The sequence below is a fragment of the Pleurodeles waltl genome, chromosome 2_1 (genome assembly GCF_031143425.1).
Source record: "Pleurodeles waltl isolate 20211129_DDA chromosome 2_1, aPleWal1.hap1.20221129, whole genome shotgun sequence".
In the NCBI taxonomy this organism is placed as follows: domain Eukaryota; kingdom Metazoa; phylum Chordata; class Amphibia; order Caudata; family Salamandridae; genus Pleurodeles; species Pleurodeles waltl.
This window is the reverse complement of record NC_090438.1, coordinates 706,479,128-706,505,072: the sequence shown is the minus strand read 5'-3', so window position 1 is coordinate 706,505,072 and position 25,945 is coordinate 706,479,128. Positions and strand designations below refer to the sequence as shown.

Sequence of the window (25,945 nt, the reverse complement as noted above, 5' to 3'; positions counted from 1 at the left end):
GTTTACAGGTGGCATTTAACTTTATAGCACACAGTATAACTTCCATACCATAGACTAGGGTCTAGCAGGCAAGTTAAACATGCCAATAAGGGATAATCCAATGTAACTATGTTTAAAAGGGAAGCACGGGTACTTTCCTGGTGATTAGCAGGACTAAAAGTTTGCAGAGTTATAAAACCAGCAAAAATAAGATCTAGAAAAAGACAGTAAAATCCAAATAGCCCACACAGAAAATACAGATTTGCTACAGGCCCATATCAAACCCAACCCCTGCTGCCTCTCTCAAACTTAAGTATACAGAAAAGATGTATGGAATACTTGAATTAATCTCTGCTACTGGTATTACTCTGAGCTGCATCCCAGCCCATCATTACTTTGTATTCCATGCCACACTGTTTTGACCCAGGCCATATGCATGGATAGAATGTGTTAGTTCATCCCAGTAGACTGAAAAGCCTAATAAGGTGAAACCTGTCTTGGATTGCTTGTTTTCAGATTCAAGGAGGACCTGGCAGTCTGGGCTGGCCTGGTCCTAATGTTGCAGGGTCGAGACTGATTCGCATATGACTGGGTCCAAACTGAGGTGGCATGGTGTGCAAAATAATGGACAGGGTGTGGCTTCCAGTCAAAACCATTGGCTAGAGAGATCGGAAATTGATTCTCAACTCATGGTTGATCCTATATTCTTCCCAGTCGACCGCAAAGGAGCACATTAACAAACTTCTTTCATACCTGTCCTGAAGTTATGTCTCAAAATTCTCATTGCCATCAAGGTCAATCCTGACAACACTTTTTCAGCCTCCAGTCAACTGTGAAAAACAAAATAATTAACTTCTTAGATAGTATTTTGATTCTGGTTAATATTCACTTATCTTGTTTTTGTAACAAACTAAAGACTTAACTTGTATTTTCAGAAAGCAAATCATACGGATATTCAGCACTGTTACACTTATATTCCTTGCATGTGTTAACCATAGATACCTGGCTTAATGACAGTTTAGGAAGCGGGATAGAAAGGTACAGCGCATTTGACTCTTTTGATGGACCTTCAGCCCCCTCTGTGTTGGAAAATTATGAATAAACATGGACAGCTTAATTATTGTCGCTCATATATAGTTTTTCTTTGGGATACTGAATTATTAGTCTTTGGTTGAACGATTTTGGTGACTGTTGATTACCTTTTATTTGAATAAGTAAAGTATCACAACTATAAATGAATCTCAGGCCTTTTTTTAATTTTTGCGATCTGTTTAACTGTTAATAGAACTTAGTTCAGTGAGGAGGGGTATGTGCCTAGGTATACATTATTTAATGATTGGGGTGTGTTTGAATATATCCTTTGATAAACTCTTTTTTGTACCTTAAACACCTGATTGAATAACATTGACAGTTTTGAACACCCTAGGCAGAAAATAAAATACAGAAATGGTGGCTTTATATAGTGGGGTGCTAACATCATAGGACAGGTTGTTACCACTATATGTAATCATTCAAACGTAGGCTCAGTAAGCCAGGTCCTGACTATAAATTTGGAGAACGACACAAAATGTCAGGTAACTACTGCTAATTTGAGTGCTTCACAGTAGGCCAGGGGGCTAACAAAGTATTTGAGGGCAGCATTGGTGACCCCTTTATGATGCCATTACATTAATTATTGTGTATAGAGGAACAGTCTGTCACGTCATTGCAAGTTCTCACAAATGTGTATGGGCTGCACAAGAGCATCCATAGATGGACTGAAATTTAGGCTAGCATGATTTTCATAAGATTGTCTTCACAGATGCTAAGGTGAGGAAATTGGTCACATTTAACCAGGACTATCTCATACTTCACCAAAGAATATTATGAAACTAAAGCAGTAACAAGAATAATAGCTTATAATTGACTTGTGTGTCAGTAACTTGATTAATCACTGGATCACCATTTAAGCCAGTAATGCATTGAGTTGTACATACCTCCACCCTTAATCTCAAACATTTATGAGAGAATTACAAAATAAACATTTTATTCATATAAACATATAAATGCCCAATCACAAAAGCTAGTTCTCAAAAAGTGGTCACATGGTGGGCAAGTGACAAAGTAAGAAGAGATTATATAGAGGTAAAAATCAGCTGACTCAGGACTCCTAAAATAATGAGACTAGTCAATAACAAAAAAAATCAAGTAGAAGATTGTGTGACCCAAGGAAGTAGCTGTATGAGATTCAGCAGCATTTCGACTGCATCTGGGGTTAAAAGGTCATCAGGAATGAGAAGGATGAGAGCACCAACCGTTGCAAGCCTATGCCCTATAGAAGGTCACTCAGTTAAGGTATTAGGTATGAGAAGAAGCCACTGGAGAGAATTTTCAGCAATGGTACTTGAAGTAGGCCCAGAACATGACTTCAGGCGTAGGTACATTTAATAAGTGATACATTTGGTGCCAAGCTAATGAGGGTCCAGACTGTATAATCCTTGGCACAGTGGAAGGTAATTAATAACATGATGCAGTGAGTTGCTGTCACAGTGCACAGACGGGGCAAGTCTCCATGTCATAACTCTTGGCCCTAAATGATAATACTACATGGCCAGCCATCACCAGACTTGATTTATGTGCGGCTCCAGGTCATAATTCCATTGTACTCTGTGTTGCCATTTGTGGAATAACCTTGCACTTACTGCAGTGTTTTCATCACCATTCATGCTAAATTTCAGAATATTCTGCAGATGCCTTTGGAGGATGCACTACAGAACCACAATCCACAGCGCAAGCAGTATCTAGCTCATCAGCTTCTGCAGACCTCCTTGCTGGTAATAAACATATTTTCTAGCTTTTTCAAAAATGCCTTGCCTTTACCAAGGTCGTGCATTGCTATTGTACTTGCCTCTTGTTACTAAGATGCTGACTTGCTTTAAGTTTGTGCAAAATTGTTATTACATGTCATGTATTATCATATGCCGTGTGCATGTATGCCAGTAAATATTGTAACATATAGCTAAAATATGATTCTTTTTTATTTATGTGATCAGTGTAGTGGTTATGATTTATGTATCTTGATTTATGCCAGTTTATTTTCATATGTTGGTTATATAATTGCAAGAATTGTAGGAACGGAAGACATTTGCAAGTATTTTTACTCTATATACATGTTGTGGTCCTAATTACATAATACCATCTGCCATTGGTTGTGATATTCATAACCCACTGGGCAGTGAAGACTGGATATAAATGGATTACATAAAGTAATTGATCGCCCTCCTGCCTAGTCAGATAAAAAACGGCTAAACACTTGTCTTGCCATTTTTATTGCAGAAATGTCTTTGCTTTCATGAGGAACAATCATGGTTTCCCCACCCTCTTCCCCCACTGGGAGTGGGTCTTGGTGGCTCCCTCCCCTTGACTTGATAAGGTCTCTGAGATCGACTTCGCTGTTTTTGCCAGGTTGGGATTGAATTTTTGCGACGTGATGCTCATGAGCCTTTACCGCTTAAACAGAGGTCCACATGGTCCTATCTCTCCACCATTTGCAGATTAATCCTATACAGTGTGAATTGTTTTTCTTTTTTCGCTATGATACCTTGTGTGAAAATCATTGGTTTCTTATTGTCTATGGCCACAATACTATTGAAAGGCATCTGGAAGCTGGTGATAATTTGTTCTAGAAAAACAGTACTGTATCATTTGGATATAATAAACTTTTACTTCATTACTGTTGCCCATTGGGCACTCTAACACAATTCTCAACATTATTTAGGAGTATATTGTAGTGGGTAGGCGCCAGTTTACAGCTCTGCATGAGTCTTTTCCACCCGCTCTATCTGGAATGTTCATCTTTTTTTGTGTAGAGAATAAACATGGCATTGGCCTTGTTTGCTTCAACAGCATGTTTTTCTACACACTTCTCAGCACCACCTTATCAGTATCAAAGTCTTTTTTCTGGGTCCAAGACGGGTCAAAAAGCCTCTTTTTCTCCAACATATCTCACCATAAGCATGAAGAGTGAGAATCTTTGCTCCAACAACCTACTATTTTTAAGGAACTGGGGATGCATTGTCTACATTGCTGTGTAGCCATTTTAGTTATAGCTTCACACACATTATTTTAACATACTAGGCCTGCCGCTGTGCACTTTAACCTAGATATATTTTATTCAGTTTTGCTTTATTATTGTTATGATAGCAACTTCTACGGTCTTTTTATTTCTCTCTATCTAACTGTTTTTGCCTAGGCCAGCATTCTGTTCTCAAACAAGACATTCTTCCTCACTCTGTGCTTCTTCCAAGGCTGCAGCAAGATAGGTTGGCGGTGAAAGTGGAATAAGTTTAGTCTGTGACATTCATAGAAAATACACATCCTTACATAGGGACATTTTCTACAGAACATCAGCTGTTTTATTATAAAAACACTTCCCTGTCCCTTACACGTTAGAGGGAGATTCCAGCCAGAGAACCACGACTGTATGCTGATTGCTTCGCTACAGCTGTCTTTACAGACTTCAGGCCTTTGCTCCGGTATGGGGAATGATGGCTTCCCATGGGAACCTGAAGGGCAGAATTAGAGCTTAACACGCTGTGCTCTATCATAGCTTAGGTAGGAATTAGTCTGTTGACTCTTGTGACAATATGGTAGCATTATTTATGTTTTACTCTCCTTGTCACAATTTTAATCTTGTCATGCTGTATCATCCTGGTTATTGCAGTCCACGCTTTGCTATCTAAGATGCAGTCGCTTTATTAAAGCATTTTTGAAACATACTGCCTCTGTTTGTCATTGTGTATGTGACACTAATGTAACTGAGAGAAACGGGTGAGACCTGAGTGACCACGGCTTCCTTGAGAAACCAGCTATGTCATGCTTTCTGCTGCCCTGGGGTAGAGATGACACTGCTAGTTTGCCGGAGCAGAACCCGGATTGGAGTGACAGGTGTCACCTGTAGTGGGTCATACTCAGTCTCCCACACCGCAGGCGATTCTGCCACTCGAAATCCAGTATTCTTATTAAGATAATAAGAGCCTATGCTGCAACATAAACATTAACATGAAAGTAACAAAAACATTAGTCACGCTGCAGAATCCCAATTTGAGCCCCAGGTCTGTTTCCTTACTGTATCTGAGGAATAAACATCTTCCCAGTTAATTTACAGGTTCTCTCCAGAGATCTTGTGGTGAGTAATAATTTTTATGCAACATCAGTATGTCCTTGCTAACAATATTTTTCAGACTTAAACGTCCTTACTCTCGTTATTAAGTTCTGATGAGGCAAAGTAGGTGTTTTTTTCACCTAAGCGAGTAACCGCAGATGCCACCTCCACATTCACTTTTATAACAATCATAAGCTGTGCACTATACCCATGTTTGTCAAATGCCTCTGTCAATATTAATTTATGAAGAAATAGGACATAGCCTTGTTGATCATTGTTGTATGCCAGGTTGGTTGCTAGACCTACAAAACTCATCCTCCTATTCAAGCTGCTATTGCCATGAAGAGGATTCAATTCTCCAAGGGGTGAACTTGTGCAGGGAGAATTAACATCAAGCTCTGGTCATTTGATGGTATTAAACCCCCTTCCATGATCCCTAGAGCTTCTGGTATGCTACTTTTATGTAGGTTGGTAGTGCTTGTTTGGATCTGATATTGTGGTACAGCTTTTCAGTACACTGGGTGTTATCTATTGGGCTCATTCTGTTTTCCTTTAGTTGGGGTGCAGACATCTCCAGGGATGGATCTGCATTTGGTGATTGTGTGAGTCTCCTCATCTGTATCACAGATAGTGCTACATGTAATACTCAGTACAATACAGCAAACCTAGGGATGTATGTATGTGCATATTGTTGGCTTGTGTTAGTGTGCACTTGCCTTCTCTGCAGCTGTGAAGCACTGGGGTACCCTACCTGTCTTTTTCTAAATGAACCATGAACCTTGATGACCTGGATGACTTTAAAATGAATTGAACTTACAATCTTTCCTGTGAAATATTTATTTTGAAAGACAAACAAAATCATCACTCTGCTCACATTACACAAGGAATCATGTCAGTAACTCACCCACTAGAGGGAAATTTGACAATGTACCAAGAAGTGAACATAAATTCCAATTCCAATTACATGTTTTCTTCATAAGCAGTAAAAATATAAACTGAACAGTCTGATGTATCTATGCTAGCATCATTGGTTTGAAGGCTAATTAAGGCTTTAACTCCGGGAGAGAGGATAAGGTCAATTGGTGCTGTCTCTCTACTACTAAATAGCTACAACGATTTACTGAAACGTATTCTGGAGTAAGAACATATTTTCACAGTGTTTGTGGGCAGTACATTGCTTCTCATACTGGACTGCATATTACAACTTTCCAAAATGTCAACCACAATTCTAAGGAAACTGATTGTATAGGGGGCCTGTTACGCTTTCTGATCTGTAGTTTGACATCCCCTAGTAAATAAAAAAGTCAGAACACTTGACTACTGACATGCCGTTTACTTGGCTGACTTTAAAACCGAAGACAACCATCACATGCATCACCTGTCGCCTACATAGTTTATTGGTCCCAGATTCTGAGAAATCTGTCTACACTCTTTCAGTATGACAAGCCTTCTTCAATCTGAGACTGATGTCTGAAACTAATGGTGCTTTCCAGTTTCTTGATTATTAGCTGTCTCAGCCTTAGGGCAGTCTCCCCCAATCTTTTTGACCTACAGCTCCATTTTTGCTAATGTTGTTTTACTTGGCCTTAAGACTGTGCACTTTACCACTGCTAAGCCATGATAAAGTACATGTGCTATCTCCTTTAAAACTAGTGAAATTGGCTTGTACCCAATTGACACATTTACTTTACTTATAAGTCCCTAGGAAAGGTGTGCTGTATGTACCCAGAGCCTGCAAATCAAATGCTACTAGTGAGATGCAGCACGGATTGTGCAACTCACTTAAGTAGCCATTTACACCTGTCTCAGGCCTGTCATTGTAGCCCATGTGTGCAGTTTTAAACTGCCATTTCGACATGGCAAAATACATCTTTTACCAGGTCTAAGCCTTCTGTTTTTTTTTTTTAAATGCATGTCACTCCTACGGTAGGTCCCAAATAGCCCATAGGGCAGGGTGCAGTGTATTTCAAAAGTTGGGTATGCACGCTTAGCTTTTACATGCCCTGGTAGTGAAAAACTCTTAAATTGGTTTTCACTACTGCAAAGCCTACCTCTCCCATAGGAATACATTGGGTTGGCTTACTACATTTAACATTAAGTTCAGAGCCAGTAGGAATGTTGAGTTTGGTGTCCAAAGAAGTGTCATTTAAAACTCTATTGGTAAGTCACAATTCTGAAACTTCCACTCTTAGAAAGTTGGTATTGTCTTGTCCCAATATTAGGGTCTCTAGTTAGCAAGTGAATGCACCCTCTTCATGTAAGGACCACCACTCTAGTCAGGGTAAATCAGTTATGCACTGTAATTTAACCTGTGCTCACCCTGTGGTAGCTTGGCACTGAGCAGTCAGACTTAACATAGGAGTGTAGGAGGCTGGCCTGGATTATAGTGGGTACCTGCTAGTACTTACACCTTGTGCCAGGTCCAGTTATCCCTTATCCCTTATTAATAGATTAGTAGTGTTCTAGCAGCTTAGGCTGACAGAGGTAGCTATAGCAGAGTAGCTTAGGCTGAACTAGGAGACATGAAAAGCTCCTACTAAACCACTTATATCATATAGTACTATATCATAAGAATCACAATACTCAGATACTAAAAATAAAGATACTTTATTTTAGTGACAATGTGCCAAAAATATTTCAGAGGATATACTCCCTTAGGAGGTAAGTAAAGTACACAAAATATACACACAAACCAAAATCAGGTAAGTAAACAGTTAGAGAAGTAGTACAAACACTGTGGAATACAATAGGATGCAATAGGCCTTGGGGCAACACAAACCATATACTCTAAAAGTGGAATGCGAACCACAAAGGGACCCCAGGCCTAGTGTAGTGTGTAGAGGGTCGCTGGGAGTGTGAGAAAACACTAAGGATGTCCAAGATACTCCACCCCAAGACCCTGAAAAGTAGGAGTAAAGTTACCCTACTTCCCAGAAACACACAAGTCGTGATAGGAGATTCTGCAAAGAGAACAACTGACTACAAAGCACTGAAGACGGATTGCTGGACCTGAGGACCTGTAAAGGAAGGGGATCAAGTCCAAGAGTCACGAAAGTGTCCGGGGGGGGCAGGAGCCCACTAACCCCCCCGATGAAGGTGCAAAAGGGTTTGCCTCCGGGTGGAAGAAGCTGAATATTCTGCAACAATGGCGTGCTGGAGGACGCTGAGTTGTTTCCACGCAGAAAGACCGCAAACAAGCCTTGCTTGCTGCAAGAGTCACGGTTGAGGAAAATGGGTGCTGCCCTGGCCCAGGAAGGACCAGGAGAGGTCACCCCTTGGAGGAGGAGACAGAGGGGGTGCTCAGCAGCACAGAGAGGCCACGCAGAAGCAGGCAACACCTGCAGAAATACTTGAACAGGCGTTCAAGAAATCTGAGCACGGGGTCGTCTCAACACTACAAAAGAGGGTCCCACAAAGCCGATGGTCAACTCAGTGAGTTGAGCAATGCAGGACGGAGTGCTGGGGACCTGGGCTATGCTATGCACGAAGGATTCCTAGCAAAAGTGCACAGAAGCCCGAGCAGCTGCAGACCACGCTGTACAAAGGATTACTGTCTGGCGTGGGAAGGCAAGGACTTATCTCCACCAAATTTGGACAGAAGGACCACTGGACTGTTGAGGTCACTTGGATCCAGCTCCTGTGTTCCAGGGACCACGCTCGTCAAGATGAGAGGGGACCCAGAGGACTGGTGATGCAGAAGTTTGGTGCCTGCGTTAGCAGGAGGAAGATTCTGTCAACCCACAGGAGATTTCTTCTTGGCTTCCAGTGCAAGGTGAAAGCAGACAGCCCTCAGAGCATGCACCACCAGGAAACAGTTGAGAAAGTCAGCAGGATTAGGTGCTACAATGTTGCTGGTAGTCGTCTTGCTACTTTGTTGTGGTTTTGCAGGTGTCCTGGAGCAGTCAGCGGTCGATCCTTGGCAGAAGTCGAAGAGGGAGACGCGCAGGAACTCTGGTGAGCTCTTGCATTCTTTATCTGACAAGAAACCCACAGGAGAGACCATAAATAGCCCTCAGAGGAGGATTGGCTACCTAATCCAGGTAAGCACCTATCAGGAGGGGTCTCTGATGTCACCTGCTGGCACTGGCCACTCAGAGGCCTCCATTGTGCCCTCACACCTCTGCATTCAGGATGGTAGAGGTCTGGGACACACTAGAGGAGCTCTGGGCACCACCCCTGGGGTGGTGATGGACAGGGGAGTGGTCACTCCCCTTTCCTTTGTCCAGTTTCACACCAGAACAGGGGCTGGGGGATCACTGAACCGGTGTAGACTGGCTTATGCAAGGAGGGCACAATCTGTGCCCTTCAAAGCATTTTCAGAGGCTGGGGGGAGGCTACTCCTCCCCAGCCCTTAACACCTACTTCCAAAGGGAGAGGGTGTAATACCCTCTCTCAGAGGAAATCCTTTGTTCTGCCTACCTGGGACTGGGCTGCCCAGACCCCAGGAGGGCAGAAGCCTGTCTGTGGGTTTGCAGCAGCGGTAGCTGCAGTGAAAACCCCAGAGAGCTAGTTTGGCAGTACCCGGGGTCCATGCTGGAGCCCCGGGGATGCATGGGATTTGCACCCCAATACCAGATTTGGATTGGGGGGGACAATTCCATGATCTTAGACATGTTACATGGCTGTATTCAGAGTTACCATTGTGAAGCTACATATAGGTGTTGACCTATATGTAGTGCACGCATGTAATGGTGTCCGCGCACTCACAAAGTTCGGGGAAATTGCCCTGAACAATGTGGAGGCACTTTGGCTAGTGCCAGGTTGCCTCACACTTAGTAACTTTGCACCTTACCTTCACTAAGTGAGAGTTAGACATATAGGTGACTTATACGTTACTTAAGCGCAGTGTAAAATGGCTGTGAAATAACGTGGACGTGTAATGATGGTTGAGCTCCCTATGGGTGGCAAAAGAAATGCTGCAGCCCATAGGGATCTCCTGGTACCCCAATACCCTGGGTACCTAGGAACCATATACTAGGGAATTATAAGGGTGTTCCAGTGTGCCAATCAGAATTGCAAAAATGGTCACTAGCCTGCAGTGACAATTGTAAAGACAGAGCATAAGCACTGAGGTTTTGGTTAGCAGAGCCTCAGTGACACAGGCACCACACATGGAACACATTTAGGCCACAAACTATGAGCACTGGGGTCCTGGCTAGCAGGATCCCAGTGAGACAGTAAAAGCACCCTGACATATACTCACAAACAGGCCAAAAGTGGGGGTAGAAAGGCTAGAAAGAGGCTACCTTCCTACAAGGAGGCAATGTGTAATGTATTTGTACAATACCTGGTTACAGCAACGCAGTGAAAGACATCACAAGACTCCACACCAGTTTAGAAAGATGTGTAATATTTGTCTTAGTAAAGTGCAAAACAACAAAAATGTTAACGTTTTAACAAGGTATGCAATTGTAGTGGTGAAAACATACTAGCGACAATCCGATCCTTTATGGTGATGCCTGGGGAAGGAGACAGGGATTTTCTCAATGTAAACGCGTGCATACCATCCTTCACAAGTATTATGGCAAGAATGCAAGAACATGGTGATTTAGTTGAACTGGGTGGGTTTTGGGCCACCTATGGGAACGCAGATCGGCGTGCACAGTACTTTTCCTTAGCATCCGCAATGCAAAGGCAAGTCACGCTGGAGTCCGATGCAGCTGACTCAAGACAGTGAGGGCAGGCACAGCAGTCTCCCTTCATCTGGACTCTCGGGGGTGGAGAGGGGATCAGTGTCGCGTAGTGAGTGGTCCTCCCCCATCTGATGGATGTTGGCCGCATGGGGCCACGCTGGGTTACTTTTGCAGTGCAGGATTAGGGAAACCAGGCACCTGTAACAGTCTGTGATCAGCAGTGCAGACAATGAGTTTTCAGTTGGCGCACAGTGTGTGTACATGCAGGCTTTTGCAAAACGGCAGCAGGCACACCAAAAGATGCCCAAGGCTGATCATGGGCAAATCCAGGAGGGTCGGACTCAGAAGTAGCTAACAGCAGTTGTGCGGAGGAAGTGTTTGACGGCCTTGAGACTTCCCTGAAAAGGGGGCAAGCCAACAGACTCTTGGAGATTCTTTGGTGCAAGGATGTAGAGAACAGGTCCAGTCCTTTCTCACTCCAGCGTAGGCAGCAGGCCAACACAGCAAACCAGGTTGCAAAGTCTCAGTCCCTCCTACAGCACAGCAAGCAGTCGGACAGCACAGGAATGCAGTTGCAGCGTGGCAGTCCCTCCTGGTAGCACAGCAGTCCTTCTTCCTAGCAGAATGTTCTTGGTTCCAGTAGGATTCTGATTTGATGAGGTTTAGGGTCCAATACTTATACCCCAATGTGCCTTTGAAGTAGTGGAATGTTCAAAGAGGCCTTTGAAGATGACAATGTCCCTTCCCTTCCTTCCCTGGCTCAGGCACTCTGCAGGTGGTTATTTTGCCCTATTCAGATGTCAGCTCACCCCCCCCCCCATCTAACTAAGGAAGACCCATCAGTCTGCAGATGTTACACCCATGTTCCTTTTGTGTGGGACATTCTAGAGGAAATGCACAAAGCCCAGCCGTCATCTATCCCAGACGTGTATTCAGAGACAGGCGGAGGCACAGAATGGTTAAAGTAAGAACATGCCAATCTTTTAAAAGTGGTATATTCAGACTTAAAATTTAACTTCAACTTCACCATAAGTTGTGATTTTAAACTGTGAGTCCATCGACACCAAACTCCACATATCTGTCTTTTCCCAATTGAAAGTTACAGTTATAGGACGCTTTAAGGTAACCCCATTTTTAAACATTGGGAAGGATAAGCCTTGCAGTAGTAAAAAAATAAAAAATAAAAATTATAGCAATTATTTTGCTACCTGGACATGTTAAACTTAAAACTACATGTCCAACTTTTTACGTACACTACACCCTGACCTAGGGGCTAACCAGGAGTGACTTATGTGTAATAAAAAGGAAGGTTTGGGTCTGGCAAGCGGGTGCACTGTAATTTTGCAGTGCAGTTTAAAACTGCGCACTCAGCCTCTGCAGTGTCGAGACGGGGCCACTCAGCTGAAAAGCAGGATGTCTGCAGGGGCAATGGTATGCACCCCGACCTTCTGGAACACCTCTCGGCACTTCCTGGTGGACACATAAACCCTGGCAGGTGTCCCAAAAAGAAAGGGGGAGTGGAAGAGAAAGACAAACCACTGCCACGTCTTGCAGGTCCAGCCAGGCACCCTGTAACTTCGGGGGCAGGTCATTGTTGACAGAGTGATAGTAGAGTTAGTGCACTCAACTTCCTTTAAACTGAATCTCTCTTACTGATATGGGCACAGGAGCGGTAGAAGAACACCGGGATGCTCAGCTCTTTTGTTGGATAATAATAACTGTTAGCACAATCACTAACACTGCATTACTAAAAACCCAAACTGAGTACCATAACAATAAGTACTACGACACTAGGGCTAGCTTCACAGAGATTCACTGTTGCACACTACAATTAGAACTGTGGTTGCACTTATCATGCACAAGAAAGACAAACAAGTGCATTAATTATATCACGTACAACTTTCCTGCATGCATAGGGTTAAACTAAAAGAAACAAAAACAATCCAAGAAATACAAATGTTCACTCTGGGTTTAAACAGTTAGGGTGGCACAATTTGATTTGGTTTCACTGTGTGAGAAAAACCCTTCAAAAGCAAATTCCTTAAACCTGAAACTCAGGCATGAATGACACAATTTAAATCCAAGAGTTATGCTATTAGAGAAAGAAAAGTCATGTAAATGCTCTTTTAAAATTGCACTGTCACTTTTTGTAATACTTGAGCTCAAGCAGATCTCCTGAAGCACATTTAGTCAAGTAACTATAATAATAATGTAGAATGTTCAGAAATGCATTTGTCTCTTCAAGATAAGCACTCTGGCAAAATACGAGGTCTGAAATACACCAGCTGTTCTTGGAAAGCGCAGCGCTAAAAGAACAAACTCCCTGGAGAATACTAGTCACTTAGCTGCAGTCTTTTCCGGAGTGTTGGAGGAATGCCTGGTGTCAGCTGGTACAGGAACAAAGAAAAGAAGTGCCTCAAAAGTCCTGAATAAGAGGATGACATCAGGGGCTGGACTTCCAAATCAGATGCTGAGATCAGGAAGCAAAACAAAGCCAGGCAGGAAGGCATGCTTCACTCTTCTATTTATAGCCAATCTGCAAAGAAGTTGAGTTTCCACATGTGGATGAGTCACCACACCCAATTAGAAGCACGTCTACACCACAACCAATTAGAAGCATATGTCTACACCTGCTCACATTAGCAAACAAACATTGGTAAAACAAGCATTTATAAAACAACTTGTGTAACACAGCACATCATATTTACTTACAAACATGAAGGTTTAACCCAGAACAGATATATCATTTAACCCTAATCCCTGGGGATGCTGACACACAACCCAGGAGGCACCTTGGGGATTCCTGACATCCAATGGCAGGCCTGAAATATGTTTGAAAAGCTGCTATAGTGGGTGGCACAATCAGTGATACAGGCCCACTAGTAGCATTTAATTTTACAGGCCCTGGACACATAAAATATTCTTTACTAGGGACTTACAAGTAAATTAAATATGCCAATTGTGAAGAAGCCAGTGTCCCCATGTTTAGATTACAGATCATCTGCACTTTAGCACTGTTCAGCAGTGGTGAAGTGCTCAGAATCCTAACGGCAGCGAAAATTAAGTCAGAAAAACAGGACATCAGAGGGCAAAATGTTACGGGAAATAACTCAAGGATGTCCGGTCTAACACCTACCATTTGGTGCCTGCAGCCTGTTTTCCTGGTCACGTGACTAGGAGTAGCTGGCTGTTGGTCTTTGTGTACTGCTCCCAAACAGTGAGACAAGGGAACATAGGTGTTACCAGAGCCTCATGGACAGAAAAGGCTCCATCCATCTTGAACCCAGCGCCTGGACTCTACTTGCTGCAAGTCTTGTCCTCCAGTGGTGCAACCCCAGTCCCGGACGCTTAGAAGTGAGCCTGAATGAGCTTTGACAGGTCCTTTGTGGTCCTGTGAGCAGAACCGATGTAGGGCAATGCATGGTCTTGCAGCCACTTCGGAACCGCAGCTGCCTGACAAAGCATCAACGCAGGCCTTTCCATTCCAAACCCCTCGTTAACGATGCAGGACTTCACATGTTTGTAACTTCTCTGGAACTGCGGGTATGCGATGCACCTTCAACGCAGAACTTAACACCCTAAGTCCCTCATCAACAGCATCCTTGACAGTGATGCAGGACTCCACATTGCATCCCTACAGCTCCTTTGAACTGCTGCTGCGCAACCCATGCTTGACAAAGGATCTTGCAGTACACGCTGATTGGAGGTTTGATTGTGTTTCACCCTGACAGAGATTATGGTTCCACCTCCCTCAACTTGTAAACCAGTTTCCAACCCTGATCATCTCTTCCACTTTAGGCATCTTATGCTCAGGCCCTTAGCTTTTGCGCGACCACTGCAGATAGCAGAATAACTTTATCTTTTTGTGGAGCACCTTCATGTCTCCTTTGAACATGTGTATGAAATGGTTAGCCATAGATTCCAGTCTTCTACCATTCCTCTCCTAGGTCTCTGTTGTAAAGTGGGTTCCGCCCATGTAATCTTCCTGGATCTTTTTGCTTGTAAATACCTGAGTCTTTGACTTTTACTCTGAGTGATCCTCACTACCAGAGTCTCACTCATGGTAAATTCATGGTAAATTGACAGAGTGCCAACCACCAGTGTCTGCCTTTTAAGATGAGGCTGGTGTAGGGTAGAGACCCTGAACTGGTTACAAGTGAGTATGTGACGCATTGGTGCACTGCTTGTGTCAGACTACTGTTTTGGTCAGCCCAGTACTGTGCCCAGGTAGTTTGTTATAAAAGGGACAGTTCAGGGATTTATACTGACTTAGGATAGGCCTTATCATGTGAGTGGGTGTAAAACCTGACAAGCTGAGGTAGTGGATCCCCAAACTGTTTTTTTTTTAAGGAGGTTTTGCTGGTTCTCTTTGAATGGCCTTTAGGCCCTGAGCACTAACCCACTGAAAAAGTATGTGAATGTGCGCACACTCATACTACATACACTAGGAAGTGGTGCAACCCAATATGTGCACACTGGCACATTGGTGTTTTCACATATATTCAACCTGTCACAGCAGACCTGTATGGGCGCACTTGCACCTTTTTGGTGATCCTTAACTTGAGTCCAATCTGCCAATCCAGGCATGTGCATGCACTAGGGCACATGTAACCAGGAAGCACACAATACCCATGTGTGTTCTCAGAGCTGCTATGTCCATAGGGGAAAGATTATAATTAATCCCTGCTGCACTAGTGGATTGCAGTGGAGCGGACTCATGATGTTAACTATCATTGGATTCACAATGATAAACGGCTTCTCATGGTTTAAAGGTGGTTTCATCAATGACACCATAGAAATGCCACTTCTAGAAAGTGGGCATTTCTATGTTCTAAAATCTCTTTGTGTGTGTTGTAATTTAGCTTCATTGCACTGTAAGCAGGGGAAAAGCACATCTGTGCATTCTCTGGTAACAGCTATAAAACGTAGGCAACTGAAACAACAGACCTCTGCCATTTGAGGGCCTAGCTACATAGATTGGAGGAAAAGGTTCTGACACTTGGCCTCTCGGAGCTAGAGCATGGCATCACTAAAGATAAAGATCCGCATTCCACAGCCCCATGGCAGACAGGTCCGAAATTTTGGGAAGACATGTCCCAACTTCAAAGGCACACTTGAGTATAACTATAAGTACCACACTTAAGCAACTCAAAGATACACTAGCAGGGACGTGGGACCAGTACGGCTGGACCCCGTGGTGCACACTGCCAGACGAATGTGTTATGCACAGGAGCATTTAGTGTCCTTGAAAGGGATGCGGGCACCCTTCCTTCATCCTGGCTGGCCTGGGCAGATTACCTGATGCTGTGTGGCTCTTTGAAGTGTGCTCTCCAGGGGCTTGTTGGTTTACCCCCTGTTCTGCCTGGAGGTCTCAGGGACATCAAAGACCTCCTGTGAGGGACCTACCCCATCTATAGGTGACATCTGGAGAGCGGTGCCCTCCTCCATGCCTATATCGTCTGCTGCACTCCACTTGATACCAACAGTGTGAAAGGAGAATAAGTATTGCGCCTTAAGTCCAGAATTGCCTGGTACAGAGTTTTCAAGGTACAGGCCACACTTAGAGTGGGGCTCTTCATTGTGGGTCGATTGCAAGCCTGTGGGGGTCATTATGACCTCGGCAGTGAGTGTTAATGTGGCAGTAGTACCGCCAACAGGCTTGCAGGACATACCGCCACATTATGAGAATGTCGGGTTGGCTGCAGCCAACCCAACACTTCTCCACTAATACCGCCATGGTGGTATCAGCCGCTGAGCCAAAGATGTCAATCTCCAGCCCGGTGGCCGGCACAGTACCGCTGGCAACATTATGAGCCTGCCTACCACCATGGTTTCCCTGTCACCAGTAGGTGGCTTCCACACCCCCCAACACACACCAGATGCCCCCACCCCCTCAATCCAAAGGCCCCCCAACCCCCATACACACACTAACCCCCACCCCAACATTCAAATACATCCCCCCACCCCAATCCAAACACCCCCACCCCTTCCTATTCTCTCACTGACAGCCCCACCCCCCATACACCCACACACCCACAGACACGCACCACGCATACACCCAATCACTCACACTGGCATGCAGGCATACTTCCAGACATGCTCACACACATTCTTACACACAATCACACTGACATGCAGACATGCACTCACTACACCATTCTTACACGCATTCACTCATACACTCATACATACAAACACAATACACACAGACGCATTCACACACTCACTCACACATTCATGCACACACTCAGACACACACAAACAACCCCCCCACCCCCCACCTCCCCTCCCTGCACCCCACTTCCCCAGTCGGAAGCCCTACTTACCTTGGTCGAGGAGGTATTCCGGCAGGGAACGGGAAGGGGCGCTGCTACCGCCAGCAGCACCCCAGCAGCAGAACACCGACAGGCTGTATTACTTGTCATAATACATCTGGCGTCGTTCTACTGGCGTAGCGGTGCTGGTGGTAGCAGCGCTACCTTACCACCGTCTGCCACCATGAACACTGCTGGATTTCCGCCCTTCTTGTACAGGAAGTCCGGCAGTGCTCATAATATGGTGGACAGATGGTAACCGCAGTGGAGGTATTTTGATGGCTGTCACCGCAGTGGTAGGTGGTTTTTACCGCCAATATCAAAATTACCACCTATATGTCTTGTTTGTTGTGAGCAGGTTCACCCCGCGTGGCCCTCTTTTGTCGAGTGCATCACATTTTTCTCACGTGACTCCCGACTGCATGCTTATTGTGGGCATTGCCCCACTCATAGGTTGCGACCCTCGAATGTGGTGATGCATCCGGAGCAGTGCCACATTCTACCTCGTGTGGCACCACTTAACTTGCATCTTTGTGTGTGACCGGGTTGTCTGGTGCACCTTAAGTTATCCCACACCAGAGTTTGCACCTCATTCCAGAGAGGTACTGAAGTGGAGGTCTTAGAGTGTGAAAGGATTATCTGGTGCAACTCAAGTTATTGCGCACCAGGCATTGTGCCTCTTTCCAGGGATGTACGGCATTAGAGTTCTTTACATGATCATCCGGAATTGTCTGGTGTGACTCAAGTCATTGGACACTAGACTAGTGCCTCATTCCAGAAAGATACTGCATTGGAAACCTATTTTGTGTGTGATCGAATTGTCTGGGGGGACTCAAGTCACCAGGACCAAGACATTGTGCCTTATTCCTGGAAGGCATGGCATTGAGCTCGTTTAGTGTGGGATTGGAATGGTCTGGTGTGACTCATGTCATGGCACACCAGATATTGTGCCTCCTTCCCACACACACACCCCCACCCCCTCCGATCCTCTCACCCCCCCCCCATGGACCTGTTAACTTTTTGTATACAACCGGAATTCAGGGCAGCTTGAGTCATTACGCCCAGACATGTGCCTCCTTCCCAGGAAGTGTGGAATTGGTAACTATTGGGGTTTTTAAGTGCCTGGCTGGGTGCCGCTGTGACTAGCGTGTGGCCCCAGCAGCCCTCCCCCAAACCTTTGCAGGTCTTGGAGTGAAGCTCCCAATTGGTGCCCAAACCTCCAGTGTTAACTTTTGCTGATCAGCCGTTATCTCTTTCCTCCCCCACCTTATCCCTGGGATCCTGACAAAGTGTGATTTCGATCACATGCGACCTAGTATCCGGGGAAAAGGTTGGTTTCATCTTCAACTTGTGAGGGTGGGGTAGCAGGAACTGATTGGCAGGTGGAGCACAGTTTGGGGACTCTGGTGTCTGCGCACGCAGTGACATTAACCAGGCGGATATCAGTGCACCACATTAGGGTGCAAGACGCGAGAGCGTGCGAATGAGCCGTCTGATATCTGTGGCAACGCATAGTGGTGTTTAGTGAACTTCAGGGAGTGTATGCGGGTGATTGTTTAAACAACACAGTGGTGTTGCCTGACACGTTATTTATTGCAAGAGGACTCTTACAGGTGCCTTTGAGCTTTACTTGTGCGGCTGAGGCTGCAGAGCTAACTTAAAATGCTGCAAGTCTTTGTATGTACATATAGCTGCTAAATTTGTGTACCAAGGTGCACCCGGCAACAGTGTGTTATTCAATTGGGGTAATCTCTGTCGTGCTGACAACGTTTGGAATAGCATGAGGGTGTTCGGAGGAAAGTGTTATTTTTCTTATGTGTACATAATTGTTATTGTGTTTGGCAGTATGGCAAATTATATTTTTTATGTGATTTATGCCCATATTGACATGATGATTATGCTGTGTTAATAATGTGTTGAATACAAATTTTGTTTGCATACACCTCGTGTGATGTCTCTTCTGTGACACTCATTGTACTTGTTCTGTTAAACTGCTGTGCCATTGCTTTACACATTTCCTCTGTGTTGAGCCTGAATGCTCTGTGCCAAGCTACCCAAGGATGAGGGCAGGTTATACAGTAAGTCTGTAATCACTCACCCCCTGACGGGAGTGACAGGTTCTGCCTAGCTAGGGCTTCACCTCAGCCAACCAGGATGTGCCACCTCCAACAGTAGGCATTCATAGTGTAGGTCTTTAGTGCTCACTGAAGCCTGTGGTGCTTAAACTGTATTACACATTCAAGGAAAAATCTCCACTAAAGTACAGTTTCCCCCCATTTAGGCCTACAGGGTTCGTCTAGAGGTAAATGTGTATCCTGACAAAGGTATATACTCCCTTCTATCATATTAACACTCCTTATGGCACTTTTGGATTTGCCATATTTCCCTGCTCAGGTCCTTTTCCGATTCCAGTCTTATCTCCCCAGTTGGCCAACTTGATTACTTGTTAATTACTCTTCTGTCCAGTAGATTATAGTCTTCCCACACAATATAGCCATTAACTGTGCTTGACCCGCTTCCTGAGAGAGAAAAGGGTGGAATACGCTGCATCTGTTGATTAGCTTGTCAGTTTGCAACAGGGCTGGGAGAGCCCAAGCCCACAGAAACAAGGGAGAAGGGTCAGACAAGCACATGGGGTTTTCACCTTTGAAGTTTGGGTGGGACAGGATCAGGCAGCTATGTCAGCTAGTGTTGAGCTGAGGCTGTCATTGAAGCTCTTTCCACAAGCAACTTGCAGTCACTTTGGAATGTTCCAGAATGCTGTGCAGGAGGGTTTGAATAGGAGTGGAGTGACATGGCACCCTAGGATTTGCCGGGGCTGCCTGGATTCTAGAAATTTCCACCCTCATTTAAATTCCCCTGCACAAGGAGGGACAGATGAGAAGGACATGGACCTGGGAGCTACAATAGTGGAAGAACGCCACGCTGGAAGAAGCCACCTTCTGCCAGGGCAAAGATGGACTGAAAGATTTTAACTCCAGTTGACCCACCCAGGACTAGGATGGATATCATCAGGGCCAGTGGCACTATTCTCCTTTTGCCCCTTAAAAAGTTGGGTGAATGGACCTGCTGGGTGACGATTACCACTGACTCTGCTGACACACAGGTGTCTTGAAGGTAGCCAAAGCCATGGAGCCTGGGGAATGGGGCAGGGACGGTGTTCTACTTGTTCCCTGTGGAAGGGCCGGCGAGACCCCCCCACAAGCAGGAGCGATCCCCATGAGCCAGACAGAAAATAGGTCAGGTACAGGGAGCAACCAAGCTGTTGTCTCCACAAAAACAGTCCATTTATAGGCCAGGAGACCTGCCTAAAATGCTCCTGATGGCTATGGTTGGCCACCAGGAGCAGTGTGAGCCCATTCACAGCAAAGTCAGCCTTATGGAGGCCGATGCTGGTTACCCCAGGGGGCCCGTCCAGGGAGCAAAGGATGCTTCATAGTATATCCTAAAAATCTCCCAGGAGGGCAGAGCAATGGGGGATCAGCACAGCTGTTATTTCATTAATCCCTAGGGGAGGGATGCCCCCAGGAACACCTGTGATCCAACATTGGGCTTGAGGACCCCATCCCCAAGATCCCAATGGAAGATAAGAAATTCCAGAGGACCCCATCTTCTCAGGATATGGAAATTAAGATCACCACCAGTCCAGGGAGTACTGCAGTGTGCCACCTTCTTGCCTGTACCTGTATCAGGGGCTGGGGGAAGAACCACAGACTGCATCCCACAAATGCTACATATGGGAAGGGGAATTAGCATGCATGCTCCTATGCCAGCACTTTCATGAGGGGAAAAAAAGGCACACGTATTAGAAATAGAAAATACATGCAGCACCAGGCCACGTAGTTATTGAAGCCCATCTGCCCCACAGTGGGAAGCTGCTCTTTAGGTATTCAGGACTCAAGGTTTTGGAACACCTGATAATCCCTTGGTCAAAGCTTAAAATGTACATAATTGTTTGTGTGGTGCTGATAGGGAATATACCTTCTTATCCCCGGTCCATAGTACCCAATCCCAACTGGACTATTTTCTTATCTCACATAGATATGTGGCACACACACAGGACTCTCACATACTGGGTGGGGGCTTGTCGGACCACTACCCGATTCTTTTAATTATACTGTTGGGCCTGGTGTCCCCGGGCCGCAAGCCATGGTGATTCACTGTTCACCGCTACCGAACTCCTCAAGGGGAGGCGCAACTCCAGGCACACGCATCCACCTACGTCTGGGACAACCTCGACCAGTGGCATTCAGGAGGGTTACCTGGGCTGCGGCTAAGGCAACAATACGGGGCCACATGATGCATGATGCCGTGCTGGTGAATAAGGACATGGCGGTGCGGCAAGATGCCTTAGAAATTGACATTGAACGCTTGACGCAACAATATACGTCCGCCCCTCCCTTTCGACTCGTAGGGAGCTGGAGAGAGTCTGTATGGCTTTGAACAAACTCTTTACATCTCAGGATGAATATGCGCTGCAGCGCCTGCAACGGTGGCATTACGAACAAGGGGGAGAAGGCTGGCCGCTTGCTGGTCGCACAACTTTGCCAGAGAGCGGTGACCCTAGCTATACCGGCCATTAAAGCCCAAACGGGGGAGATTCTCACGCATCAGCAAGAGATAGTGGGTGAATATGCAACCTTTTACTGCCGGCTTTACGCCCCAGAATCGTAGTCCTCTCCTGCCCAGATAGAGGCAGTCCTCAATGTTACTTTGCCCTCGCTTTCCGATGAGGGCTGAGAATTGCTGGGGGGAGACATTACCCGTCAAGAAATCCTGCAGGTTGTCTCCGGTCTCCCATATCACAAGTCTTCTGGAGAAGATGGATTCCCAGCGGAATTTTACAAGTGGGCGGGGGAGGAACGCTAGATGTCCCACACAGGGTGCTGGACAAAGAGTGTCAGACAAACTCTCTGGGTGTTATCTCCAATGCCACCATAATTGCTTCAATACCAAAGCTGGGTCAGGATCCTCTGCGTTGCGGCAGTTACCGACCCATATCCCAACCCATATCTGTAGGAGTCTAGACTGGCTTGTAGTGAGTACCAAGGGGTACTTACACCTTGCACCAGGCCCAGGTATCCCTTATTAGTGTATAGGGTGTCTAGCAGCTTAGGCTGATAGATAATGGTAGCTTAGCAGAGCAGCTTAGGCTGAACTAGGAGACGAGTGAAGCTCCTACAGTACCACTAGTGTCTTTTAAACAATATCATAAGAAAACACAATACACAGATATACTAAAAATAAAGGTACTTTATTTTTATGACAATATGCCAAAGTATCTCAGTGAGTACCCTCAGTATGAGGATAGCAAATATACACAAGATATATGTACACAATACCAAAAATATGCAGTATAGTCTTAGAAAACAGTGCAAACAATGTAAAGTTACAATAGGATGCAATGGGGACACATAGGGATAGGGGCAACACAAACCATATACTCCAAAAGTGGAATGCGAACCACGAATGGACCCCAAACCTATGTGACCTTGTAGAGGGTCGCTGGAAGTGTAAGAAAACAGTTAGGGTTAGAAAAATAACCCACCCCAAGACCCTGAAAAGTGAGTGCAAAGTGCACTAAAGTTCCCCAAAGAGCACAGAAGTCGTGATAGGGGAATTCTGCAGGAAAGACACAAACCAGCAATTCAACGATGGATTTCCAGTCGAGGGTACCTGTGGGACAAGGGGACCAAGTCCAAAAGTCACAAGCAAGTCGGAGATGGGCAGATGCCCAGGAAATGCCAGCTGTGGGTGCAAAGAAGCTGCTACTAGGCAGTAGAAGCTGAGGATTCTGCAAGAACGACAAGGGCTAGAAACTTCCCCTTTGGAGGATGAATGTCCCACGTCGTGAAGAGTCGTGCAAAAGTGTTTTCCTGAAGAAAGACCGCAAACAAGCCTTGCTAGCTGCAAATCGTGTGGTAAGGCTTTTTGGATGCTGCTGTGGCCCAGAAGGGACCAGGATGTCGCCAATTGCGTCTGGGGACAGAGGGGGCGTCGAGCAAGACAAGGAGCTCTCTCAGAAGCAGGCAGCACCCGCAAAAGTGCCAGAACAGGCACTACAAAGATGAGTGAAACGGTGCTCACCCGAAGTTGCACAAAGGAGTCCCACGCCGCCGGAGCACAACTTAGAAAGTCGTGCAATGCAGGTTAGAGTGCTGTGGACCCAGGCTTGGCTGTGCACAAAGGATTTCTGCCGGAAGTGCACAGAGGCCGGAGTAGCTGCAAAAGACGCAGTTCCCAGCAATGCAGTCTGGCGTGGGGAGGCAAGGACTTACCTCCACCAAACTTGAACTGAAGAGTCACTGGACTGTGGGAGTCACTTGGACAGAGTTGCTGGAATCAAGGGACCTCGCTTGTCATGCTGAGAGGAGACCCAGAGTACTGGTAATGCAGTTCTTTGGTGCCTGCGGTTGCAGGGGGAAGATTCCGTCAACCCATGAGAGATTTCTTTGGAGCTTCTAGTGCAGAGAGGAGGCAGACTACCCCCACAGCATGCACCACCAGGAAAACAGTCGAGAAGGCGGCAGGATCAGCGTTACAGAGTTGCAGTAGTCGTCTTTGCTACTTTGTTGCAGTTTTGCAGGCTTCCAGCGCGGTCAGCAGTCGATTCCTTGGCAGAAGGTGAAGAGAGAGATGCAGAGGAACTCTGATGAGCTCTTGCATTCGTTATCTAAGACATTCCCCAAAGCAGAGACCCTAAATAGCCAGAAAAGAGGGTTTGGCTACTTAGGAGAGAGGATAGGCTAGCAACACCTGAAGGAGCCTATCAGAAGGAGTCTCTGACATCACCTGCTGGCCCTGGCCACTCAGAGCAGTCCAGTGTGCCAGCAGCACCTCTGTTTACAAGATGGCAGAGATCTGGAGCACACTGGAGGAGCTCTGGGCACCTCCCAGGGGAGGTGCAGGTCAGGGGAGTGGTCACTCCCCTTTCCTTTGTCCAGTTTCGTGCCAGAGCAGGGCTAAGGGGTCCCTGAACCGGTGTAGACTGGCTTATGCAGAAATGGGCACCATCTGTGCCCATGAAAGCATTTCCAGAGGCTGGGGGAGGCTACTCCTCCCCTGCCTTCACACCTTTTTCCAAAGGGAGAGGGTGTAACACCCTCTCTCTGAGGAAGTCCTTTGTTCTGCCTTCCTGGGCCAAGCCTGGCTGGACCCCAGGAGGGCAGAAACCTGTCTGAGGGGTTGGGAGCAGCAGCAGCTGCAGTGAAACCCCTGAAAAGGCAGTTTGGCAGTACCCGGGTCTGAGCTACAGACCCTTGGGATCATGGGATTGTGCCAACAATGCCAGGATGGCATAGAGGGGACAATTCCATGATCTTAGACATGTTACATGGCCATATTCGGAGTTACCATTGTGAAGCTACACATAGGTAGTGACCTATGTGTAGTGCACGCGTGTAATGGTGTCCCTGCACTTACAAAGTCTGGGGAATTTGCCCTGAACGATGTGGGAGCACTCTGGCTAGTGCCAGGGTACCCACATACTAAGTAACTTAGCACCCAACCTTTACTAAGTAGAGGTTAGACATAGAGGTGACTTATAAGTTACTTAAGTGCAGTGAAAATGGCTGTGAAATAATGTGTGCATTATTTCACTCAGGCTGCAGTGGCAGGCCTGTGTAAGAATTGTCAGAGCCCCCTATGGGTGGCAAAAGAAATGCTGCAGCCCACAGGGATCTCCTGGAACCCCAATACCCTGGGTACCTCAGTACCATATACTAGGGAATTATAAGGGTGTTCCAGTATGCCAATGTGAATTGGTGAAATTGGTCACTAGCCTGTTAGTGACAATTTTGAAAGAAATGAGAGAGCATAACCACTGAGGTTCTGGATAGCAGAGCCTCAGTGAGACAGTTAGTCATAACACAGGTAACACAGTCAGGCACACTTATGAGCACTGGGGCCCTGGCTGGCAGGGTCCCAGTGACACATACAACTAAAACAACATATATACAGTCAAAAATGGGGGTAACATGCCAGGCAAGATGGTACTTTCTTACAATATCCCTTCTGAAGATATTGGCCAGTGTCCTGCCGAATCGCCTGCGCAAGGTCATACCGTCTCTCATACACCACTCGCAGGTCGGTTTTGTGCGGGGCCGCAGCTCAAGGAATCTTCTCCGTACCTTATGTCATGCCCTTTGGGGGGCTCTGGCCATCCCGGAGGCCGCCCTAGCACTGTCCCTTGATGCTGAAAAAGCATTTGACCCTATAGAATGGCCATACCTCTTTGCAACACTGGCAAAGTACGGACTGGGTGACCAATTTATTTCCAAAGTTCGCTTGCTATACGATCATCATACGGCACAGGTCTACTGTGGGGGCTTCCTTTCGTATCCTTTTCCTATCTGTAGAGGAACACAGCAGGGGTGCCCTCTTTCCCCCCCTTTTGTTCCTGCTGGTGTTGGAACCGCCGGCGGCTGCCATCAGCGCCATCCCGGGATAGCGGGCCTTCCTCTGCAAGGTGGTACCACCTCTAAACTTTACTTGTACGTTGACGATGTCCTGCTCACCCTAACCGACCTTGACCGCTTACTGCCTGCCCTTATGGAGATTATGGATGGCTTTGCTCCTCTCTCTGGCTATCAGGTAAACTGGGACAAGAGCGTGGCCCTACCCCTGTCACGCGGGATGATGAAATCAGCGCTTCTGGGCTTCTCATTCCGCTGGACCCCGCAGCACCTTAAATATCTGGTTGTCCTCGTTAACCGCGGACTGGAACGAATGACAGCGGACAACCTAGATCCCCCTCATTGCACATATGAGACTTCAGTTTGACAAATGGGTCCAACTAGGCCTTTCCATGTGGGGCAGGTGGTGCGGATGGCACACAGTACCGCGCTTCACATACATACTGGGCCTTCTCCCCCTGC

The 25,945-nt window shown here is 46.2% G+C and overlaps 1 protein-coding gene across 1 annotated transcript in view; it reads left to right on the top strand.

The window, feature by feature from the left end:
* Positions 1 to 25,945, top strand: part of LOC138260161 (clathrin coat assembly protein AP180-like) — a 71,818-nt gene that overhangs the window by 7,917 nt on the left and 37,956 nt on the right. The window contains exon 3 of the mRNA XM_069208400.1: positions 2,709 to 2,792. Within this exon, the coding sequence (XP_069064501.1) occupies positions 2,709 to 2,792 (84 nt within the window). The remainder of the gene's footprint in view (positions 1 to 2,708; positions 2,793 to 25,945) is intronic.